The following is a 21021-nucleotide window of genomic DNA, read 5'->3' on the forward strand; positions in this document are numbered from 1 at the left end:
TGATGTGATGATACAGTAGTTTCATCAGTTGTTGAGTTTTCTATGGGGACAGTGTTTTACTAAATTACTAATTAGCATTTATGTTTGGTTGTTATTTGGTTTGAAACGGTGATAATGAAAAAACAAATTGGTTATGGCTAATAAAAGAAGTTTATGGCTAAACAAATTGACTTTATATAATCTGTTCTTTGCTGTTTCCCTCTAGGTCTCTGTATATTTGGTCCATCCATGATTCTGCTATTTGCTGATGGAACAGAAGATTCTCAGTAAGTCTCCCATGGTGTCCAGACTACCAAAATTCGGTGCCCGCCCAGTCAATGGCACCCCCTCACCCCTTCCCAATGGGACAACCCAGACTGCACCCGTACAGGAAGTCAAAAGTCCCCCTGCTAAGCCAAATGGATTGATCAGAGCCTCTTCCTTTTCTATGAAATGGAGAAAGGAGAGTGGTGGGACAGTGGACCCTACAAGCCCTGATGAGAGTCGTCCGCCCGAGGAGAAGAGAGACATCCGTTCCCTGCATTCTCCAGCAAACAGGGAGTTAAAAAGCCCTTCTGTTTGCTCAACCAAAATACACGGGTCTGCCTCCTCTTTTTCAACTGGAAGCCCCAAACCTGTACCCAAGTCAATTCCAAGTCCTAAACCAAAGCCCCAAAACTCTCGGATCACAACAACCGCCAACACTCTGGACTTAACCCAAAAAAACTCATGCTCCAAGCCAACTCAAAATGGAACATTTCCTGTGGGGTCAGCCCCTGGGCGGATGGTTTCTTCAGGACTCCAGCGACCCAGAGCACACTCTGGATCTCATGGAAGTAGCTCCAGGGATAGCCTGTCCCATTCCAATGACAGCCTGTCACGGCAGTCTATCGTGCCTGACTATATGGTGCGTTCTCAAAGCTTCACTCATTTTAAGCAGCTACCCTCACCAACCAATGCACCCATGATACGGTCCTTCTCTTTCAACAAGGCTGTGGAGTTAGCAAAACCGCTGGCTAATACACAGCTACGCCCTCCACGAACGTTTGGTCTCAAATCTCCCCAAAGCCTTGGCAAAGGCCGACTGGCACTCGGTTTAGGGGGGTTGCGGTTTAGAAAGGGGCTTTCAGACCAACTCCCAGCTGCTGCTACTTCGCCAGACAGCTTTACACCCCCTAATGTCATAAAAAGACCTCTTCTACCCAACTCTGTGTTGACAAAGCCCTCATTACAGGCTTGCAGGCTTAATCGACCAGTTGCTGCCAAATCACAGTGCCCTCTAGTGGTTGGGAGGACACTTGTAGTGAATGACGTTATAACCCCTCCACTTACCCCAGAGCCGCCCCACTGTGCCATGAAGAGTGTAAGTATCTACAATTAACATGTATTATTACCGTGTATAATTCAATATTTAGAATATTTAGGGGGACTTTTCTTCAAGAAACATAAAGGTGAAATGGATTTTTAGATATATTTTGAAGGCTTCTGTCTGTCCGCTTCATGTCATGCCTAACAACACCCTTCAGCTGTGATTTATTCACGATAATGTGCTAGCCTAGAGTACCTTATTGCTTAAAAAAAGAATGGTTAATTCCAGTGCTTGTTTTTGATTGGTTAAGTGTACGATTCTGTGCATCATTGTGCAGCAAACTAAGCAACATAAATGAAACATTTGTTGCTGTTCACAGTCGATCAGGGACAATTTTTCCATTGGAAGGAAGGCTTAATGTGATTTTACTTCATGAAAGTTGCATTGATACATAATTTTTGCCTTAATATTTTTATTGTGTGGTAACCGTTTTGTAGTATTTATTATATCGTTAATACAGTCCTCTTTTAAATTTAAAGGTCCAGTGTGTAATTATTTGGAGGATCTATTGACAGAAATGCAAAAGACCTTAAATAATGAAGCGTTATATTTTTATTACCTTAGAATGAGCTATTTCTATCTACATACACCACAGGTCCCCTTGCATGGAATTTGCCATGTTGTTTCTACAGTAGCCCTAAACAAACAAACTGCTCTACAGAGCGCGTTTCGTAAATACGTTATCTCCTCCAGCAAAGAAACGAAAACGTGATGACATCTTAGTCCTGTGACAGCCACTGTAGTGCTTCGAAAGGGAGGGGTGGAGTGAGCCGTTGGTTGCAATTCGCAACCTCACCGCTAGATGCTGCTATATTTCAAACACTGGGCCTTTGAGTGTTTCTGTTCCAGTTTAAATAATGTCGGTATTCAAAAATATGTTTATTGTGATATAATTATTAGTGGATTCATTGAAAATGTCTAAATAAAACTGTGTATTTATGGTACCGTGATTGAATTGGAAAAGGTAAATAGGTATTATAGTGTGTTGAAAAATTGCCGTCACATGGGTACCTGAGAGAAAAGGGAAATTTGCTGCCACTTCAAGAGAAGTCAACTAAAGCTAAATTAGCTCTAAAGCTGTATTTTTCTTTTGAAAAGGCATCAGCTCATGCAGATTCCCCAGAGGAGGTCTTGACCGAGCAGGGGCTGGATGGGAACCTCCGATGCAAAGGGGAGGGCCCAGAGGACATGTCTCTCTCCTCTGCATCCTCTCTGGAGAGGAACGACACCAGTGAGGAGTTCCTTGATGACTTTGACGACCTAGGGGACCAATCACAGAATGGGATCTCGCATAACAAAAGTCTTGGGGCCACATCCACCCAGACACGCCTTCAGAACTTCTTAAATGAGACCATGGAATGGACTGGGATTGGTCTGGGAGGTATATGCTACAATTTATGCATTTGTGAAAATCATGTAAATAACATTATCTAAGGAGAGAACTTGATGACATATCTTACATATTCTCACCATATGATTCTCCCACCTTTGTTCTCAGGTGGTAAGGCAGATCTCAGGGCTGGACCACCTCATGGGCCGTCACTCACATCCCCTGATGTAGATTGTCTTGCAGCTTCTTCTCTGGAGCTGTCACCCTCGAACAGCTCCGGGGGAACGTACATGTGGGATGAGGAGGGAATGGAACCGCTGGGACACAACACGCACATGCACCGTTGCAGCAGCTATGAGTCAGACCTCAACAGCATTGTGAGTACACACACTTCGCCAAAATGATCATTCACGTCAAGGTTTACTCTCATTGCTCTCCTACAGAGCAACAGTATGACTGTTAGCAGACTCAGACAGTCAAAAATAAATGATAAATTTTGTCTATAAACAGATCTCTCCTTTGCTCCACGAGATCGCATTTGTGTTACGAATTTGTGTGTGTGCTTGTGCCTTACAACCTTATCCTGCTAATTATTTCTCTGCTAATTATGGATTAGCCTCTATGGTTCTGACCCGTGACTGCAGCGTTCTGACTGCAGAATCTGCCGTTGTGAAGGGAAGTGCTGTTTTACCTCAGCTGTTCCAGAGCCCCTTGATCTGGTGCCAGTGCGGAACAGTACCGCTTAACATTCCAGCTTCTGATCGGACTAAAACCAGCTGGGATATTTTTCATTTAATGATTTCTACTGTATGATTCGATCTGTGGAATGTAGAACAGGAATCTTAGAATGAAGAGAAAACACAAACGCCTTGCGTTCCAGTTTGCATCATTCCTAAACAGTGTTTGACATTAAAATTATTGCGTCTTAAAGGGACAGATCACCCCAAAAATAAAATTCTGTTATTACTTACTCGTCCTCAGACTGTTCCAAACCTGTAAACATTTCTTTGTTGTGCTGAACACAAAGAAAGATATTTAGAAGAATGTCAGTAACCAAACAGATCTCATCCCCCATTTACTGCCATAGTAGAGAAAATAAAACCTATGGGATTCAATGGGGGATGAGATTTGTTTGGTTACTGACATTTTTCCTAATCTCTCTCTTTGTGTTTAGCAGAACAAAGAAATGTACACAGGTTTGGAACAATCTGACGGTGAGTAAATGATGACCGAATTTTCATTTTTGGGTGAACTATCCCGTTAAGTAGTATTATAATAAGTATTTGTCAAGTACTAGTATAATCAACTGTGCACACTCTAAAGTCTGACATACCCTCAAATCATTGCACAAGTTAAAAATATTGTAAACATTACTTAAGAAATAATGAATGAAGATGAAGCGGAATGGTGAATAGTTTTTTGTGGTGTCATGTTTGTCACGTGTAGTCCCAATATTTTGTAGTCCCTTAACAAATAACAGTACATTTGGTGCATAGTACAAGCAGGCAAACCATGACAAGCATTATGTAATAGGGTTGTGTATAAATTGAATGGTGTCTGAGTCATTGTTATCATAGTTGTATTGTTTTTTCCACTAATGTAGTTCACCTAAGTGGCTGTGCATTAGGTTGAACAAGTCTTTGAGTGACATCTAGTGGTGTGCTGACGGTATTGCAAGGAATTGAACATTCTGTCTGTCTGTGTTTTTTGTTAGTATGCTAAACTGCACTGTAATTATTGTTCATATTTAGGAGTTGGGAATTAAACTCATAATCCCAAGTATTAGAATTAGACTCATAACTAATCCCACACAGTTTGTTTTGTAGAAATGAATGACACCTCAAATAGCTCTGCCTTGGCAACCACCAAAAATACCTAGCAACAGCATAGCAATGTCCTAATAAATGATCACTCAAAAACCGTTTTTTAGATGTGCAACTTTATACCAGCAACCACTCACAACTGTCAAAGTGTTCTAACAACTCATAATGTAATATATGTTATATAAATATTATTGTTATGTGAAAATCATTGACATTGTAGAATTTAGAATAAGATTTTCTGTAACGGAAATAACATAATACTCCCTTACATAATATGTAATGTATAATATATATATATATATATATAATATAAAAATATTTCCTAAGTCCACAAGAGGGCAGTATGAACTTTAAGAGCATCTCCCTTCTGTCCTTCCGTGTCTTTTTCCTCTTTCCTCGTGTTTGTTTGTGTGTTTAATCCCTTGGTTGACTTTGACTTCAAAGTGCATACCCTGTTAGGCTCAGTTAAGAGTTGTTTATTTGTTCTATATATAGTCTGTCTTGCAGGAGGCATTTACAGGCCAATTCATTAGTGAATAAATGAGTTAGGTGCGTAAGCCTTTGTGTTCACTACACTAAGTGATTCTGGGACATGGTTTTATCTGCTGCTGTTCCAGCATTAATTAGCGGAGACTTATAACTCATTGTTTACACTTTATCATTTACTGACATTGCTTATGCTTCAAGCAGGATTTGAATAATTTCTATAAGTACTTAAGCCCCATAATCACATCCTAATTTATTAGGTTATTGGTTTATTGAGTCTCTTTTATTTTGCTTTAATCTTTTGGAGCCCTACGTTTCCTTAAGGCCCTTTCAGAGTCCTGCATTTTGCGTGTGTTTGGTGGATCTATGGGGGGCAGTGCCAGTTTGAAATTGAATCTATATTGACAGCAAAACAATCTCAAGCATTAAATGCTGTTTATTCTTAAGGCAGTTATGAAGCTTGGCCATTATTGCTTTCTGAGATATGCTGGTGATGCTGTGAAAGCATAATGCTAAAACACTCTAGACACAATTGTGATATCCTGTAATTGAGAAAAAACTAATATGTGTCTAAAATATGTGTGTGTATGTAAATCTATTTGAGAACGTATTTGTAATTTTATACTGAACTGAACTCAACCCTCATCCATAATCCCTAGACTTAGCTTTCTGAATAATTTATAAGTTTTGTTTCTTTTTATGGTGTTTTTTCCTGGCATTTGTTTCTGACACAGGATGGAATGTTTTGGAGTGGCAATATCTTTATTTACCACTCCAACAATAACTTCTGTTAGTGAAGATGTTGTGAAAGATGGTGGTGATGTTGATGTCGAGAGACCATGATGTAGTCTGTTTATAGCCTTATGTTAGCTTTTTACTTCTCAAAATTGTATTTAGGCTTCAAAAATAAAAAAATTGTAAGTTTATTTTTAAAGATTATCTTGGGAGACAAACTGTGTGTAAGTATCATAAACATTTGTTTATCAGAGAGCTTAATTTTGTAATCTTCCAAAATCCTATAAATATAAGCATTTTATTGTATTTTATAAAAGTTTTTAAAATGAAATTTTGATTATTTAATTTTTAAATGGTGAAACTGTGTGTGAAATGTTTCCATTTGAAAAATTCACAGCTTAAATATGCAACCATGTTGAATTGCAGAACCTTAAAATGCGAGCACTGTTAATACAATGCATCATTTTCAGTTAGTGCTATTCAGCACGTCTTTTTGCTTCAAACACATTTGTCTCTATTTTACTTCCATACGGATCGGCCTATAAAAACACTTCATCCCTGTGGGACTATAACAAAGACGTAACTTAAATGACGATGCGAATGAGTGTGGAATGATGGATGTTGTTGTAAATGAATCTACATGAATCACAGTTTCTGGAACTGTTTGAATGAAAACAATAACTTCAACTTGATATGCAATGTTTTATTAAACATTTTCTTAAAATCAACTTCAAAACTTAGATCGATTACAACATTATCGAAATATTTTTAAACAAGTGCTAGGTGTCATTTTATTCTCTGTGTAATATGATTGAGGAATTTTTTTTAATCCCGTTCAAATATAATGCTTGAGTCCCAAGTGCAGGGCTCAGATTGTGTGAAATGTGATCAGAATTGTGGCTTGTCTAATAGGACCTTTCTTAAATTTTATCTGAAGTTCTGTCTGTATCAGTCCAGCTCTAAAGGGATCTTTAATCCGATCTGTGCAGGTCTATGTGAAATGAGCTGCGATATGCCTGCTCTTTCTGCGCAGAAGGAGAGTGCTGATGGAGCTTGGGCTGCGTGTCTAAGCTGCCGCCCAGTGCAGTGAAATGTCATTTCCTTTGAAGCAACCTGCCGTGACTAAGCCCCTTTATACACGGAGAGAGTAAGAGATAGTAAGGCCTGGAGACTCTCTCTGTGTGTGTGTGTGTGTGTGTGTGTGTGTGTGTGTGTGTGTGTGTGTGTGTGTGTGTGTGTGTGGGGGTAAAGGGTGTCAACTCTTGGTTCTTTAAATGCACTTTGTATTCACTTTGAGACAATGTACTGTTGGCTGTACGGTACATGTGGGTGTTTTTGGGGGCGTGTAGTAGCTCCGTGTTTAGGCCTGAGGCTTGTTTCTGTTTAAATAGGTATAAATATGATGAAAGATATTTGAGAACAACGTGTCAGCTTGAAAAGACATTTTGCACATTATCTTTCTGCTGTGAATGGATAGCATGATCGATAATGTTCTCTGAAGTGTGCTGAGAGCGAATTTGTACCATCGTGCTTTGCCACAGCTGTCCTTTTTACATGAATATTATGCAAAATATTTCACACCGTACTTTGTCTTTCTGAACAAGAATCTTCTTGGAGATGTAAATGTGTTTTATGTAGCTCAATAACCTTTATAATGTAACATTCTATATGTGCAGTGCAGTTTTAGCTGTTGCATAGGTTAAGGGATGGAAATGCAAAGGTTGTAGCTTCGAACTAAAGGTAGCACATGAATCATTAACTGGAAGTTTACTGCGACCCATTTGTCAGCATTGTGCCCCTGAGCGGGACACTTACCCCCACATTGATTCATAGGAAATGTCCTTGCAATTAGTGTACTGTTTAAGCATCTGTTAAATGTCAAGTGACCAATTAAAAAAAACAAGCCTTTTAAAGGCGTCCTACTTCCACAAGAGGAAGTTCAATTGTTAATGTAAATAAATCACCAGCACCAGTACAAGAAAGTTGTTTTGTACACAGACTTGGTTAAATGTCTAAGACACTTTACTGAAATAAATTTAATTTATAAATGAGAAAATAGATATTTGACTGTCAAACTCTGTTTTATGTAAACTATTAACTTGATGAATAAGCTAAATGTATCTGGAAGGGCTTCAGTTTAGTCCTGCCCCCCATTCTCCAAGTTCTTGAGACTCTTCATCGGGGTCACATCAAAGTAGTGTTCTTTGCTTGGTGCAGTTTGAGGCTAGAGGTGCCAGGGCTTGTTTTACGGTATTTTTAACAATATTTCATTTTCAGCACATAGAAATGTAACAAATGCCTTTCTTCAAAGAGGTTATTATGTGTTGAACTCTCTGAGCCAGATTTAACGTTCAGAATCGATTTAAAAATGCATTAAAAACTCTTGAATTGTTAATCTCCCGTTTGTTAAAGCGTGCTGGATTTTAAAGCTTAACATGGTCAACTTGTCAAAAAACGAGTTGAATGTGTGTCATAGTATTTCTGTGCTCAATTCACTCCGCCAGGTTTTGGAAAGTTTTTTTTCGAACATGGATTCCCACTTCGTAACAAGGATTCTTAGTACCTTAATGGACAATTGTTCTGGAAAAGCATGCCCACGTGTCAACCAGCCAGCATGAGAAAGAGTACGCCAATCAATGCCGCTTTTCTCGGCTGATGGAAGTTCAGCTGTGTTTGTTTGTTCACTGCATTTTGGTGATGAATGTTATATATAAGGTGGATATAACTCTGGATTTGGAGATCGTTTGAAACTGATAGATTGCGCGGTCCCAGCGCTAAAAGATGCGGACATGAACCGCACGAGAGAAAGAGAATGCCCACGCGTCAACCAGCCAGTGTGAGAAAGAGCACGCCCATCAATGCCGCTTCACTCGGCTGATGGAAGTTCAGCTGTGTTTGTTTGCTCACTGCATTTTGGTGATGAATGTTATATATACGGTGGCCATAACGCTGGATTTGGAGATCATTTGAAACTGATAGATGGCACGGTCCCAGCGCTAAAAGATGCCGGACATGAACTGTAATTCAAAAAGTCATATGTTATATATAAACTTATAGTGAATCAACAGTTATGCAGGGATAATGCGATGATGTATTGTGTGCTCGTGCTGGAGTTCTGCCCCCCGCACGCCTCCAGGAGCTTGACTTTTTCCTGAAACAATCGTACAGTATCTGTCTTTTATAAATTTGATCAAATTTGATATATATACTTCGAAGATACGAAGTATGCAATACTATTTTATAGGTACTCAAGATTAATATGAGATTGGCAGAAACTGCGTGTGTTACCTCATCTTTAATAGCACAGTTTGAAACGTCCGCTTTCATTTTCTATTGATTTTTTTCTTGAGGCAATGATTTTCACCTTGACACGTGCTTTTGCATTTTCAAATAATCAAATTGCCCCAAAAGTCCCTGTTTTGATTTATGAATAAAAAACAAAAAAGTATAGGTCTATTCATGTAGCATTCATTTACTATCTTTGAATTATGTCAGCGTACATCTGTGAATTACCATACTATATTCTTCTGAATATAAGACTATACTGATTATAAGACAACCCCCCATTTTCAAGATGTACATTTTGGAAAAAGGCTTTTTGGAGATCAAAACTTGTTATATATAAAGATAATACATTTATTTTTCATATTGCATATTTTATTGTGTATATGTATATACACTCACCTAAAGGATTATTAGGAACACCATACTAATACGGTGTTTGACCCCCTTTCGCCTTCAGAACTGCCTTAATTCTACGTGGCATTGATTCAACAAGGTGCTGAAAGCATTCTTTAGAAATGTTGGCCCATATTGATAGGATAGCATCTTGCAGTTGATGGAGATTTGTGGGATGCACATCCAGGGCACGAAGCTCCCGTTCCACCACATCCCAAAGATGTTCTATCGGGTTGAGATCTGGTGACTGTGGGGGCCATTCTAGTACAGTGAACTCATTGTCATGTTCAAGAAACCAATTTGAAATGATTCGAGCTTTGTGACATGGTGCATTATCCTGCTGGAAGTAGCCATTAGAGGATGGGTACATGGTGGTCATAAAGGGATGGACATGGTCAGAAACAATGCTCAGGTAGGCCGTGGCATTTAAACGATGCCCAATTGGCACTAAGGGGCCTAAAGTGTGCCAAGAAAACATCCCCCACACCATTACACCACCACCACCAGCCTGCACAGTGGTAACAAGGCATGATGGATCCATGTTCTCATTCTGTTTACGCCAAATTCTGACTCTACCATTTGAATGTCTCAACAGAAATCGAGACTCATCAGACCAGGCAACATTTTTCCAGTCTTCAACTGTCCAATTTTGGTGAGCTCGTGCAAATTGTAGCCTCTTTTTCCTATTTGTAGTGGAGATGAGTGGTACCCGGTGGGGTCTTCTGCTGTTGTAGCCCATCTGCCTCAAGGTTGTGCGTGTTGTGGCTTCACAAATGCTTTGCTGCATACCTCGGTTGTAACGAGTGGTTATTTCAGTCAAAGTTGCTCTTCTATCAGCTTGAATCAGTCGGCCCATTCTCCTCTGACCTCTAGCATCAACAAGGCATTTTCGCCCACAGGACTGCCGCATACTGGATGTTTTTCCCTTTTCACACCATTCTTTGTAAACCCTAGAAATGGTTGTGCGTGAAAATCCCAGTAACTGAGCAGATTGTGAAATACTCAGACCGGCCCGTCTGGCACCAACAACCATGCCACGCTCAAAATTGCTTAAATCACCTTTCTTTCCCATTCTGACATTCAGTTTGGAGTTCAGGAGATTGTCTTGACCAGGACCACACCCCTAAATGCATTGAAGCAACTGCCATGTGATTGGTTGATTAGATAATTGCATTAATGAGAAATTGAACAGGTGTTCCTAATAATCCTTTAGGTGAGTGTATATTGTAAATACTGTTCAAAATTTTTAAAACACTATTATAATAAAAATACCCTTAAGTCTACCAAAAGTCTAGCGTGTAAAATCTTTCTGCTTTTCTCAGATGTATTTCCAAGAAATATTTTCAGAACAATAAAGCACTAGATGTTGCCACCACTCAAAACTTACAGCGGTTCTCTGTCTCTCTGTTCAATTGTCATTCTTAGGACATTCTCAACAACTTAGATTACACTGGGTCATGTGACCTGGAGGAAGATGACCTCATGCTTGATGTGGATCTGCCAGAAGACGGGGCATTGCACAGTGGTTAGTACACACACTCACACACACGCACACACACACACTCTGTCACGCACGCACGCACGCACGCACGCACGCACGCACGCACGCACGCACGCACACACACACACACACAGAAATTCAGTTCTGTAGTAAAACCTGCAATCAACGAACCAAGGTCGAGGTTTTACTGCCTCCCCAAACAGCACAACTGTGATAATGGTTACGGAAAGTTTACTAGAATTACTTTGTAAAGATCTTGGTCTGTGTTTTTTGTGAAAAGAGTTACTGATTGACGTCCCCACCATATTTTCTCAAACCTGTGAGTCTGGTTAATAAATGACTGAACAAATGAATCTAATTCTGTTCAGCACTGTTTATCTTTATAGCTAGAATAATCCACTGACTAGATCTGTAACCTAATCAACCTTGTGTTGATCTGTCTGAGATCTATTGAATCACTTTCCAATCGCTTTCTGTTTGCATAGACGTGATAGCTGTTCAGCTTTAATCAGCATGCTGATTGATCACAACCAAATGTAAATGTGAATAATGACTGTTCAAATGGCAAGTTTTCTGCAGCTTAATGTCTTTATTTGAAATCATTTGGACAGTAATGAAGATTGTTGAGGATGAATACAGTAACAAAAGATGATGTATTTGATTTCGTTTATTTCTGAGACATATTGTTTGATTGATCTGACGCAGCTGGCTAATGCGACAGAGAACAACAGACTTATTTTCCAGCAGCATGTTTATAAGTTTACATGACAGTGGGGAAGGACTTTGCTTATTTATACCCCAACTGCTGGGTGGGCTTAAAGAATGTAGTGATGCTTTTGTTTGTGGAATTTTTATAAGGGAAAGTGTTTATTTTTGGTGCTGTGACAGATCACGTTTCAAGATTTTTTATACCATTTTAATCTACTGTTCTGTGTTTTTTTGTGACTCAGCAGGACTACTATGTGTTGAAAATAACATTTTAAAGTTGCTTCTTGACATTTATACACTGTTTTAGCCCCCATAAATTGTCTGTTATTGTAACATAAGGCGTTATAAATAGCAAATGCTCAAATGTTGTACTTTCTGTCTTCACACTGAAGCTATTGAAGACCGTTATAATAATAGCTTAGCCAAAATTGTTTCATCCTTTACTCACCCTGTATGACTTTCTTCTGCGGAACACAAAAGATGATATTTTGAAGAATGTTGGTATCCAAACAACATGATCCTCTTTGACTTCGACTGTATGAACACAAAATCATTTCTCAAAATATCTTCTTTTGAAGGGAAAAATGATGACAGAATTTTTATATGTGGGTCCCTTTAAAGTGTAATGTGAATCATCTGATTCTCAGTTTTAAGGTTTTAGGCTTTGGAAATGTTCTTTTGCGTGGATCATTTCTTGTTCCTGTCAGTCTCTGGGATATATAACATGTGAGGTCATAAGCTTTACACAGGAAGGTTCTGTATTTTCTGAGACACTCAGAGAAATTCCACACCCTGGTTACGTTCCAATAAATGAGTGCTTCCTCTGTATACAGGAAGAGTGTGGGGCGGACGCTTCCCACACGGGACTGGTCCGCTTGGATCTATCAACAGTTAGTGGCTGATAAAAAAGCTCTTGTTTATTGAGCATCTGTGTTTTTTTGCTTGTTTTGTGTTTACATTTGGTATTTTGGCAGGCGCTGTCAGAAGGGGAATATAATTCACTCTTTTTTACAACACGCGCTGTGCGGTATTTATAGCCCCGGGCGTTTTGCCCTGCAGTCATGTGAGGGGGGACAGATCCAGAAAGAGCTTGGAGGAGGGAATAGATGACTTTAGGCCCCCTCCCTCTCTGGCTTTCTCCTTCCCTTCTTAATTCCTTCCATGGTCGATCTGCCCTCTTGGCAGGCAGGAAGACCTGCTGTTTTGACGCTGGTTCCCGTGACCAGAGGGAGGCCCTGCCTGAGGGCTGTGTCGACCCAGCCGAAAAACACCACCAGTCTTGCAGCACGTCCAACTCCTCTTCTCTTCTGAAGGAGCTGGGGCTAAGGGATTACAGCTGTGTGTCTGAATGTGTGTCTGATTCTGGTCAGTGTTCCCAGGGAGTTCCCAGAACTCACAAACACACACACCCACGTTCCAGCAGGGCGTAAAAGTTATTGGCTCTTCAACTGCTCAGCTGAGAAAGTCGCGAGAAGTTTTTCAGGAAAGTTTGCTGCGTACTTTTAGAAATACTTCAGATTTTAACTGTGGGAATGTTTGTCGGGCTGGATATAGTCTTTTGTCAAATTTGAACTGGCGTATTTCTCTCGATGTGTCATTCAGAATAGTTTCAGGCTGTTTTTTTCTGAGGCTTTGGTACGATCAACAAGGAGAAGTGGAATGTAGCAGGTTTGTTTTGGGCTAGTTTAGATTTCTGTCTGTTCTGAGTGCTGTCTTACGTTGTATGTGAGACAGCGAGAGAGAGGGATTTAGTGAGAAGAATAGAGATATACTTTTACAGAGAATATCCAAAGACAGACAGTTTTATATGCCTCCGAGAATGTAAATGTTAGTGTGCCCTGGTTTCTCGCCTCAGGCAGTGTAAGTGCTTTGTATCTAAAGTCTAAGACACAGAAAAAAGAACTGTGGATTTGGAAGGACGCTGGGCAACCTTTAACACTTTCTTTACAAGTGTATGAGTGTTACGGACTGAATGGGGAAATAGTATTTTATTTGTTTGTTTGTCTGTCATTGACTGGTGTTGTTGACCCCTCTGCATGCAGATGGAATGGCCCACTCTGAGCGCTCTGAGAGGGGGGGCCGGCCGGCTCACTGGAGGAGGAGACAGCAGAGATGGAGTGGAATGGATCATGCTCAAAATGACAACAGGTGAGTTCTCCAGAACACAAACAAATACATGCTCAACAGGGTGACTGCTTACCTGTCAGTATTATGGCACAATAGCAGAATTTCACTACACGATTATTGGCCAAACGACTTCAAGATGATGAGTTAAAAAATATATATCTTAACTAAAAATAACTTGCCCTGACATATCCTAAAATATTGGATCGGAGAGGAAATTTTAAGTTCTAAGAGTTTGACATCAGACACCTTTGTTTAAAAATATCAAGGAAAATTAGATTTTCCACACAGCCCTTTTAATACCAATGCTGTTTCTCCAGGGTTCGTACAAGGTTTTTGAAGTGCTTGAATTTTTTTATTTAAGTCCTGGAAAATCCTTGAAAACAGCCATATTTATGTAGAGGTGCTTGAAAAGTGCTTACATTATTGAAGGCAATATAAATAGTTACAACATAATTATCTCTCTTCAATAAAAAAGTTAAATCCCCCGTAAAAATAATTTACAGTTTAGAGTGCAATGCAAAAACAAAAATGGCTTGTGTGCCGTTACTACGGAGTTACTTGAAAAAATGTGAAAATGCATGTCCTTTAGTTTAAAAACAGCTGGTAAATAAAAAGCCAATGAGTTTCACATGTTTTAATTAATAAATTAGAAATGGGGGGAGAAATGTATTGAATTGTGGGTCAAGTAAAGATTGACAGCTGTACTTTTAATTTTATTGTGGTATTCATGTGGTTTTCAATGGCAGTGAGTAGGTGTATTTGAAATATTGTCTAGTAGGTCTAGTAAAGGTAAAGTCTAATTTTACTATATGTGGTGCTTGATCTGAAAAGTTTGAGAAACACTAATCTTGGATATATGCTTGTTCTTTAAACGATTAAACTACTAATGTCAATGTAAACTAACAAATTGTATATCTTATCAAAATAGAAACATTGAAATAACCAAGAATAATTTATTATGACCGAATTTCAGTGGAAACTAAGGTGGCCTTATACTTGATAAATTTCAGACTGAACTGGAAATTGTTAGTCTAACGCTACCTTAGTTGCCACAGTCATTGTATACTTCATGTACCACATTTGTTTTATTATTACATTTTGTTTATCTCTAACTCTTTCAAATTTTAAGATTAACAAAGAATTTCTGTGATAAATGACATCTCTAATTGTAGTCCTTGAAAATAAATAAATGTTCTTGAAAAGTCCTTGAAAGTCCTGTAATTTCAGTATACAATGTCTGTACGAACCTTGTTTCTGAGAAAGTGATAGCGTTTCTTCAATTGAGTCTTCCGCTGAACTCTTTCACTCTGTTAGACTGTCTGGGTTGCATTACGACGGCTGTCGAACGGTCCACCGGCCTCTGAATCCCTCGATTCATCGTGACGGCCACGCGGCGGCGCTGGACGAGCTCGTTCTCAAACACATGGCTGATGACTGCACCTCTGTCAAATCACAGCTGCTAAAACTTCACAGTCTTCTGCAGGTATTGCACACGCATCAAAACAAGCATTTGGCTGTTTCTTGGCAGCTGGGATACACATACGCAGCTGTTAGCCCCTGAACTGCTTCGAGTGTGCGTGCATGTCACTGTGAAAGAGGAAAATAGACAGATGATGAGATGAAATGAGTTGTAAACCGAAAAGACTCTCTTGAATAGTTTGCGTGTGTGTTTATTTAGATGGATGACGGTGAGATAACGCCGGAGATTCTGGACACCAGCGAAGATGACCGTAAAGCCCAGCAGGTCTGTAAAATCGCATGGACAACCTCTTCTGTATTCCACAGGTTCACAAATACACATGTAAATACAAATCTGTTATTTACGTGAATGCAAAAGAGCTTTATATGAGGTTGTCGCAATAGCTACAAAAGTCCTTTTGAATAAATTGTCAGTAATGAATAACAAAAATAAAATTAAGATCAGTTTGTTGTTTTCTTGTTTTTTTTTTTGTCAATGTTGTTGTTTGATTCGTTTTGACATGCAGTAATAAACAGCGGCAGGTCTAATGATCAAATCCAGTAATTTGACACGCAGCATATGTGTTGATTCCACCTGCATATGTGTTTATATTTTTGTTGTTTCTGTGTGTTGTCAGATGGAGGAGATGATGAAGGAGGTGGCGTATCTCAGGGAAGAGCTGAAAAAGAAAGATAAAATCATCACTCAGCTCACACACCAACAGCAACAGGAATCTGTGAGCCAGCATTCCAGACGCATTTGCACTCGCACTCTTTTTGAACATTTTGTATTGATTGATAATACATAATACATGAGAGGCTAATCAAAGCTTTCAGCTTCTGCTAGAAGATACTACAGCCGTGAGCACTCCACGTCTGCCCGTTTCAAAAACACCTATGTCTCGTACTGTTTGTAAGCAGTCCTAAAAACATGCTAAATGGTACATCAACACATGCCCTTCCACCTTTACTCCGAATTAATGTCAGCTTTGCTAAGCAATTATATCATTAGTGCTAATGAACTTAACCGGCTTTTATTATGCTGATGGCAGAGCAAAGATGAATGTAAATTAGATTTCTTTACGTTAGAACAAAATTTCGTGGTAGTTAGGGGTACAGTAGGTATTAGTAAGCGTCACTTTTGCTTATGATTGCGGATTTAGATTTCAACACAAATACAAAAAAAACTCTAGTTCTTGCTTTATCTCTTTTTCTCTCAGTCGGTGAGATGTCAGTGTCTTCATCAAAAGTGTGGGGTCAAAGGTGAGAGAAGAAAACATCACGATAAATCCACTCAGACGGCGTGGCGGCCGCCCCATCATCACCACGCTGTGAGTTCTTTCTCTCTATCCTGCTAGCAGCATGCATGTCAACATGATTGCATCGTCACGACTCCAAAAAATCCCCCAAAATGTCAGCGAAGTGAAGATGTGCTTATCTGCGTCCTTGCTGAGCTGTCGCTCTTACTCTCATTTCCTGTTCCCCCTAAACCCCTGAAATGTTTGTAGGTGGTTAGTTGTTTACAAAAGCAAGAAGCAAATGTGTTGTCAGGGCTAACAAATCAGACAACGCATTCCTTCTGTTTTTTCCCTCTCCGTCCTTTGCTCGCTCGCCTTCGTTTTTCACTGCGAAATAGCCCGGCGGTCTCGCGGGACGACCGGAGCGGATTCTCGTTTGCCGAGGTGCCGATTTGGCCAATTTGCAGCTGCCAGGGGAAAGCGGGCATCTACTACAGAGTACAGAATGATTGTCATCTCCTATTTAAGTGAAGCAGCGCGGCACCCACCCAGGTGGCTTAGCTTTCAGAGTCCCAGCCTGGGCTGGTCACGGGGGGACGTGTTGTTATTGAAGACCGGCGCACAATCACTAAAGCTAACAGCACTCGGCGAAAGGCCGGCGTCTGGAGAGATTAGAGAGAGGTGAGATGAGGTAACTCGCTGAGAGATGGATGAGAAGAATTTCAAAGTGGAAATGAGGGAGAAAGACAAAGTTGTTGTGGAAAACAAACTGGATGTTTGGTGTGTGCGTATGCTAGTGTTTAAACTACTTCACTTCAGGATTTTTAAGTGATCCTGAAGTAATGTTGTTCTTTTTTTGCCATCAGCGTAAAGAAAAGTCCAGAGGAGTGTTTTATTTATTTCATACTAAAAACGCAGAAATACGTCATCATTCTTCAGGTTTAATTTAATCAGCTTTTTGTTCTAAACCAACGCGGTTCTCTTTGAAACATTTTTCTCATCCAATGAAAGCAAAAATGCCTCATATCTCCAAAATTGCCACTTCACAGGGAAAAAACATTTGTCATGGTAGTTCATCTCAGAGAACTGTGTGTCTCCTGAACTCTACGTTTGTCTCGGGTTTGCTGGAGTTTCTCTCGATCCCCAGCTGTGAGTGCCTGTGCACTGTGTCGTGTCTCGCAGGGCGGCTGTGTGTGTCATGGTTTTTCTGTGTGTGTGTGTGTGTGTGTATTGCAGGCTGCATCCACTTCTCTCCCCTCTCCCTGGCAGTGCCAGTACCAGGCTGCACCTCGTGCCAGCATGCCTCAACGTCGACAGAGTGAGTCATTAACCCCTGACCTCTGACCCCGTCCCCTTGGCAAACAGTTTAACTTCTTTTCTTCTTATCTCTTTCTCTTTGTTTCGTCTTTCTGGGATGCTGTCTCTCTGTAGACTTGTAAAAAGGTAGTATATACACAAACAAAACATCTGTTATATCAAGGGTTGTCAGGCTGTGTCAGAGCACGTCAGAGAGATTTCATGTGTGATAGAATGATACTGAAGATGGAAAAGTGAAAGGGAGTTTCAAGTTTCTCTAAAGACAATGAAGTGTCTCTTTCGGGTCTTGATGGGCTGCTGGCTGGACACACCATCCATTACTCTGCACGTGTATGTGCGTGCGTGCGTGTGTGTGTGTGCGTGTGTGTGTGTGTAGTTGTGCTCTGCTGCTGTGATGTCTGTCTTCAGGTGTGTTTTGTTCAGGGGCTTTGGGTAAACATCTTTGAGCACCAGTGCGGTCAGTCGAAAACTCAACATGTTACTGCAACCAGCTTGACCACACGCAGCTGTTGTAGAGTGTGTGTGTGTGTGTGTGTGTCTGTGTGTAAATGGGGATTGGACACAGTTGTACACTCTAACAACACATATTGGGGCAGATTCCCGGACAGGGATTAGATTAAACCAGGACTAAGCCTTAGTTACATTAGGACATATAAAAAGTTTTTACAAATATTCCTTACAAAAAACATTACTTTTGTATTACTTACTTGTATTACATACAATACACATTTTAAAACACGGCAGTGCAAGTGGTTTTCAATTTGGACAGCTCTCACCTTTATTTTTTATCTAGGACTAGACTCAAACCCTGTACGGGAAACCACCCGTTCGCGTTCAGTTAAGTGCAACATACAAAATCAACTTGTTGGACTGTTTCATTTATTTAATAGTAAATAAATAAACAATGTGTTAACAGTGTTATTGCTGTCTTCTCTGTGGTGCAAATCTCACACTTGTGCACTGTTCTATGTTTCAAAATTGTGCACCATTTTGTAGTGTAAATAGTGTAATTAGTCTGTTAAAGGGATTAGTTCACCCAAAAATGACAATTCTGTTATCATTTACTCACCCTCAGGTTGTTCCAAACTTGTATGCATTTCTTAGTTCTGCTGAACACAATGGAAGATATTTGAAAGAATGTCACTAACCAAACAAATCTCGTCCCCCATTTACTGCCATAGTGGGAAAATAAATAAATATGGTAGTCAATGGGGGATGAGATCTGTTTGGTTACTGACATTCTTCCAAATATCTTACTTTATGTCCAGTAGAACAAAGACATTTATACAGCTTTGGAACAACTCGAGGGTGAGTAAATGATAACAGACTATCTCTTTAAAATTGAAAATTTTTACAAGACATGCACACTATGATAAACTTATTTATTTGAAAAAATGAAGTGTGGAACACAGGACAATTCTTGCACTCAACAGTCACAGATACATTTGAGACAATACTACACTTCGAAAATGCATACACCAGATGGTAGAGTACACAGTGCATTGTTTAAGTGCATAGTGTATAGATAGTATGTCATTTGGAACCACTTGCACTCAATAATGGTTTATGTGAGATTAAGGGATTCATTTAGTTAATCCAGAGTTTTGTGTTATGGCATGAAGCCACTAATAAATGTACAAGTAGTAAGAATATACCTGCCATACAGTTTTATTTGCGGGATTGTTTTGATATTGTAAACTTTTTTAGACAGATCTAACTCATTTTCTTCTCTCCCTCCATCTCGGTTTTCTCTCATTTTCACAAATGTATTCTTTCCATCTTTCCTTTCCCTTCCCAACGTTCTTTTTTCACTCTCTTCCCTTTTTCCTATTTCCTAATTGAGAACACTGTGTTGTTTCCCCCCCTCTGCTTATCCCATAATGCCCCTGGACAGGGGTGGAGCATCTTGTACATTACTTCCGTGACACAGCGTGGTACAGTAACAGCTACTAAAAGCCTTTGCATGGTCATTTGACGTGAAGTTATTGACCAGTGCATGCTTGTCGTGTTTTCTTTTTGCATGTGCGAATTTGAACAATTCTCATTCGCATTCTACACATGCACTCAATACCTATTGCCAAATACACACAGCTGACACGACTCTTTCTCTTTTGCCTAGTCCCAGTGTAACCGTTCATCTCTTCCTTTGAGGCCTGTGATTGCTGTGGGTATGTTAGATCTGTCTTTGCTTTGACTGAGCTCCAGTGTTTACTGGTGCTTTCTGGGAAAACCACCACTTCTGCCAGCTTGCTTACAGAGACTATCCAAACATTTATCTGTCTGCACAGGTGGACTGGGGTTTAGACATCAAACGCACACACACACACACACACACGCACACACACACACACCTTGGTCCTGTTACTGCCAAGGGACACACAGTTTTAGAGGACAATTAAAATAAAATGATCCGATAAGTCCTGAGGAGTTGGTATTAAAACCTCTTTTTTCACAAACCCAGGATATTAAAAACCCTTCTATTATCGAAATGGCCACATTTTATCACACAAAGCCAACAGTAAGACGAATAACTGAATTAGAGGCAGACTTTATTACAGCTCATTCTGTTGTAATATTCAGTGAAAGTGTTACGGAGGTTATCTTGTGAGACATTTCGGAGGTAGTTAATTCTCCCCGCTCGTCTCTGTAGCCTTGGGTGTTGCTCTAGCTTAGTTGAATAAAGACATATTTGACTCCATTCGATCTCATTATACTGGAAAGATGCTGTTTACCTTATCATTCAGGTATTTATAGAGAAATCCATATATAGGGCTCTGTGGAATAACACATGTTCGACTCAGTCCACGAAGGCAGAGCAACTGCCAACAGCAAACTGTTTTTCTCTTGTCTGTTTAACATCTTTTTTCTTTTGTTGTTTGGAATGATGCTGCATGTTTGGTTGTGATGATTTCTTAGGCTGCACAATACGCATGTAACAGCAGGGCATGTGTTGTGATTTCATACCAACAGCATTTCTTTTGCATAAAACAGCTGTGGCTCTATACAGAATTGCAATAGGGTATGTGCACACGGGACGATGACGTACTTCCGCTAAAATCGCTGCCAGCTAGGTCACTTCCACTCTCATAGCACTACGGGGATTTTTCACCAAGTGATAATGATGTGTTTAGTAAGAAAGCGTTCAAATTTCGGCGAACCGACAGCACTACGGGTGATCATTGTTTAGTGCCTCTGTGATCATGCCTCTAGTAAGTGCAAAAGTTCACTTGGCTTTTTTTCATATTTGTTGATGTACCTTGAAACGGATAGCC

The 21021-nt window shown here is 39.9% G+C and overlaps 1 protein-coding gene across 4 annotated transcripts in view; it reads left to right on the forward strand.

Annotated features, from left to right (window-relative positions):
- The window catches only part of ccser2a (coiled-coil serine-rich protein 2a), a 37645-nt gene that overhangs the window by 11686 nt on the left and 4938 nt on the right, over positions 1-21021 (forward strand). Inside the window, exons 2-12 of one of the 4 annotated variants that reach the window (XM_057343325.1) lie at positions 206-1342; positions 2447-2729; positions 2847-3055; positions 10826-10925; positions 13652-13757; positions 15051-15219; positions 15415-15480; positions 15833-15931; positions 16415-16525; positions 17669-17750; positions 19644-19683. In XM_057343325.1, coding sequence (XP_057199308.1) covers positions 248-1342; positions 2447-2729; positions 2847-3055; positions 10826-10925; positions 13652-13757; positions 15051-15219; positions 15415-15480; positions 15833-15931; positions 16415-16525; positions 17669-17750; positions 19644-19683 — 2360 coding nt within the window. In that variant the 5' untranslated portion in view covers positions 206-247. Of the gene's footprint in view, positions 1-205; positions 1343-2446; positions 2730-2846; positions 3056-10825; positions 10926-13651; positions 13758-15050; positions 15220-15414; positions 15481-15832; positions 15932-16414; positions 16526-17668; positions 17751-17863; positions 18861-19643; positions 19684-21021 lie in introns of those variants that run through there. The other 3 variants (XM_057343327.1, XM_057343326.1, XM_057343324.1) reach the window with 3 other exon arrangements.

This window comes from Triplophysa rosa, linkage group LG10 (assembly GCF_024868665.1).
Source record: "Triplophysa rosa linkage group LG10, Trosa_1v2, whole genome shotgun sequence".
Lineage (NCBI taxonomy): Eukaryota > Metazoa > Chordata > Actinopteri > Cypriniformes > Nemacheilidae > Triplophysa > Triplophysa rosa.